General features: G+C 41.9%; 1 protein-coding gene across 2 annotated transcripts in view; it reads left to right on the forward strand.

Annotated features, from left to right (window-relative positions):
• Positions 1-4,545, forward strand: part of TANGO2 (transport and golgi organization 2 homolog) — a 73,915-nt gene that overhangs the window by 53,845 nt on the left and 15,525 nt on the right. For both annotated transcript variants that reach the window (XM_019506993.1, XM_019506994.1), the window contains one exon: positions 1,302-1,372. In XM_019506993.1, coding sequence (XP_019362538.1) covers positions 1,302-1,372 — 71 coding nt within the window. The remainder of the gene's footprint in view (positions 1-1,301; positions 1,373-4,545) is intronic.

Raw genomic sequence — 4,545 nt, forward strand, 5'->3', positions numbered from 1 at the left:
AAAAAAGTCTTTTACCTGCTAGAAAAACGAGGGATTGGAGATGGTTTGTCTGCTGCGTGGTGTTATTCACGCAACATTCAATTTTACTACAGGTTTTGTCCAAAAAAAGAACCTGTCTCCTCAGCTAGACTTTAAGGCTTGTATATAATAAATGAAAACCTCTGCTACACTTGTAATTTATTTGTTGGTGACTAGAGCAATGCCTGTTTTCGTTGTAAATAATAAGTAAATCACTGGAGTGAATACAACATGATATGATCTCATAGCTGTGTCCAGGCCAATAAACTGACAGCAGGGTGAGGAATTGCCTTTGTGTCAGCAGACGGGATTGAAGGATGTTGAGAATGAGCCATCTAATGGCAATTCATGACTTTAAAAAATTTTTATTTTCCCCTCCCCCTCCCACAAGAGGTACAAGTCTTGAACTGATGATTTACCTGATTTATTTTCCCCCATCCTCCTTAATACTTGACTCGAATTTGACAGGCTGCCACCACTTGCAACATTATTTAAGAATTCACTTTTGTTCAGTCAGGGAGCTGATCTCCATGCAAATATGCTGTTCTCTGCTCTGCTGAGCGAAAGGGTTATCATTAGTTACATTGTGGGGCTGCCCTTAAACAAGACTTCTTGTCTGGATGCTGTTCCAAGGTCCTTCTGCTAAGCTGTTCCTCTAGCGGTGTTAGAAATACATAGCGCTTCCAGCCAGTAACTACAGTTCATTGAAAGTGATCTGAAGACTTGTATCTTTCTTTTTTTTTTTAAAAAAAGAAAAGTACTTGCCATTGTTTTTCTGAGTGGATCTAAAAATGACTTTTGTCAAGTAAAATGCCCAACAGTGACCTGCTTTCCAGAACACACTAGAGATTTAAATGAAACAACAGAGAAATGGTGTTATTTACCTCTGTGGATTGTTCTTTTGAAGACGGATGGGGAAGAAATAAAATGCAACAGTTATCAAGTAATTGAATCTCTGCTTATTTCGAGCACTCAAACTTCTCCTGAGCCAAGCTGCAAAGCTTTCTGTGCAGTAGACTTGCACTTTTATTAGTATTCCTTTAGAATGACACTTAATTGTGAGATCGGTGTGAGTACTTTGCATGGGAGTGTGAAGGGAAGGAGGGCAGTGTAACTCATCAACTGATCTCAGGACTATGGAGCCAAATTTGTATTAATAATAATAATGGAGAAAATGTCTTGCTGTGTAGAAGATTGCATGAAATTAGAACTTAATCAAAGATACAAGTTGCCATTTTGCAAAGAGAATCTCTTCTTTTTTCTTTCTTTTTCTTTTTTTTTAGTACTACCAAGGGAGATGTAATTTGCTACTACGGAAACAAAGGAGAACCAGAACCTATCTTCCTGAATCCGGGTAGGCTTATTTTCTTAAGGTTGTAAATAATATTGCTTTAGAGGGAGACACAAAATGCATCTGTGCTCTAAATGTTTATTTACAAAGAGGGAAAATTGCAGGAGATTACTCCTGGTTAGGTGTTTGAATAGTTGGAATTACTCTGAGACCTTCTTGCTTTAAAATTGTTTTTAAATCCATTTGAGGCAATTCCCTCAATGATGCAGTACTTCCTAAGGAGGCTTTTGCAATCGCCCAGTCCTGTCACTGGCTCCCTACAGCTGGATCCCCAGGGCAGTCATGGGATACAAGGCCCAACCCGTAGAGCTGTGATTGCAAGACCAGGGTTTATAACTCCAGCAGTGGCATGTTCAGAAAAATACTTGGCCTAACTTGGCTGACACTGACATAATGGTAAAACTCCCATTGGGATCATTTGAAGTCATTAAGAGAAATTTGCTTCTAGGAGTAAGTTATGCAAATGGGGAGCTCTTTTGAACATTCCTCATGCTGGTAGAGTAATTTCAAGACATTTGCAAATTCTCACATTCATTCCATGCTCTCCCCCAGTTGATGTCATTAAGACCGTTCTGTAGCAAATAAAACCACTGTTTATTTGAACTATGTTTTGTGCCACAGTTGCTCTGAGTTTTGTCGGTGGCATTATATTGCTTTTCATAATGTTTGTGGTTAAAAAGACTAAAATGATAGTTAAAATGCTTAAATGAATGCTGAGAAGCAAACCTGAAATGAGGCTGGTAGTTCCTAAGCATTTTAAATGAAAATATGTACATACAAACTTGAAGGCCATCTGTTTATATCTGTACCTTTCGCACTACATGGCTTCCAATTAATCCAATATAGTATTGTTTGGCATGATCTTAGAAGGAGCCCAGAACTGGCTTATAGGAAATGTTGCAGGGAAAAATTCAGAAGGAGCTTGCTCAGTACCTATTTGTCCTGTCAAGCTGTTGCTTTCAGGAACAGCAAATGCAGCCCTGTGGTACTGATGGGGACCCACACGCACAGCCAGCCTGCCTTGCACCCGCTCTGGACTCTCCCACCCATGCTGAGCAGTGGCAGTGGGTGGGCAGAAACTGCTGGTGGGCCTGAGGGAAAAGCACCCCCCACCCTTGCCACTGCTGGGCCATTCTTCTTGCAGCTGGTGCCCAAGCTGCCTTGCTGGTCCTGTACCACTATCGCTGCCACTTCCAGGCAGCAGTGGCAGTGCAGAGGAGCTCCAGGGCAGCCTGGGCATGGGATCTGGGTGGCTGCAGCAAGAAGCCCCTGGCAGTAGTGAGGGGGAAGGGTCACTTTTCCCCTGCAAAGAACAGCACCTTCTGCCCTGCTGCTGCTGCTCAGCATGGACGGGCAGTCCAGAGCAGGCACAGGATGGGCCGGGTTGGAGCTGGGCACACGGGTTCCAACTGGTCTGCTCTGCTGGGCTGAGTTCGGAGCAGGCCGGGGTCAGGGCTGTGCGCACAGGTCCCCACCAGTGCCATGGGGCTGGGGCCAGTGGTAGCAGCAGCCGGAAGGAGCCGCCGTCACCCTAGAAAGGCAATCCAGCTGCAGAGCCATGCCAGCTCTGCTGCATGCCCAGGAGGTAGCGTGATACACCATGGGCCGGGCAGCACCTGGATCAGGCAGGACCAAAGGACCCACCACCAGCCAAAAAAAAGACTCTCCATGGGCCAGATCCAGCCCACGGGCCATATTTTGCCCATCCCTGCTTTAAATGAACACATGGCTGTCATGGTGGCAGCTTTTAACAGGTAAAAGAGAATGAGTGGGAAGAAAGCAACCAGGATATTGGCCTAGGTTAAAAAACTGCTTTATTTCTTTTTATAAGGAATATTCAAAATGTGAGATACCTAGACAGTTACAGAACATAGGAATATATGTTTTATAGTGAGTTTTTTTTATATTAATGCTGTCCTGAAACACTAGTGACTTTTTCTGCTGCAGTGGAGAAAAAAGAAAAAGCATTATGAAAACTGGATATCTGCAGAATCTAGCAGAGCCATCCCTGATCTCCATGCATCAACAGAGTTTGTTCTCTATAGATGCGGCCTCCTAAGGGAGAGCTAAATTTTGGAGTATCTTCACATTGTGCAGTGAATGCTTATGCTCTTGGCCAGTTGCCAAGAAATGTAGGGCACCAGTGAGAAGAAACCTCCCTGCTGTCACCACTGAGTGTTGCTTTGCAGTTGTATTCAAGACTCATATCTGAGAGAGAAATAAATGATATGATTAAAAGGGATAAACTGGAAAAGACTGGACTGCAAAATGCACTAAGTAATTCTAAGGATACTTTTTTTATAAATTACCAGACCAGTGGTTTACAGTAATTGCTGCAAATGTGGATTAGAATAAAACGAGGAAGCAAATAAAACCACTTAATGTTAACACAGTGGAATACATAAGCATAGCTTAACGTGCTTTAGGAGGGCTCCAATCTCCTGCCTAGTAGCGGGGCATACGTTTTATAGCATACCTAATGATAAAAAGATTAGCTGGGGAATCATTTGAATGAGATTAAAAGTGGTGGAATCTGTATCTGACAACTGTAAATCACCAGCAAATCCTTTCTAACTAAGGTCCTATTTTTTTGGAAATATGCTAGCAGGCACACAGATAAAATGCAGCTAAAAGGATTCACAGGGATGGTTCTGTGAATGCACGAACCCTTTTTTCCTTATTTTTTTAAAAATTGTTATCACATATTCTCGTCATGATTCCACGTTCCATTTATTCTATGGTATTTAAAGCTGGAGGCATTGTTGGTTTTATTTTTCGTACAGTATCTGCTGTGTCACAATTATAAGGATTGTTTCATACTTAGGTTATATAATGTACTAATATTTCTATTGTAGTGTTTTTGTTCCTGAAAAATCTCTTCTTGATTATTGCATTTGATTTTACATCTCAACCTATACTTCATTAATAGCAGTGGCAAAAACCTACCATTCAGTTTATATTAGTACCCATAGTACAATGATGCCTAGATTTCTCTTCCCTCCTCCACCCCCGCCTCCCACACCCAATAAAACTGTCAGACTAAAATTTTTATGACCCAAAACAGTGAGAAATGGTTAGGTGTTTTATTAAGAGCTAAGCCTCTGGAAATCGGGCTTTATATTAACTGACTTTTTATTGCAATTCTCTACTTTCTTTTACCACATCGGTTAATGCCC

This window comes from Gavialis gangeticus, unplaced genomic scaffold (assembly GCF_001723915.1).
Source record: "Gavialis gangeticus isolate Ggan-Ray unplaced genomic scaffold, GavGan_comp1, whole genome shotgun sequence".
Lineage (NCBI taxonomy): Eukaryota > Metazoa > Chordata > Crocodylia > Gavialidae > Gavialis > Gavialis gangeticus.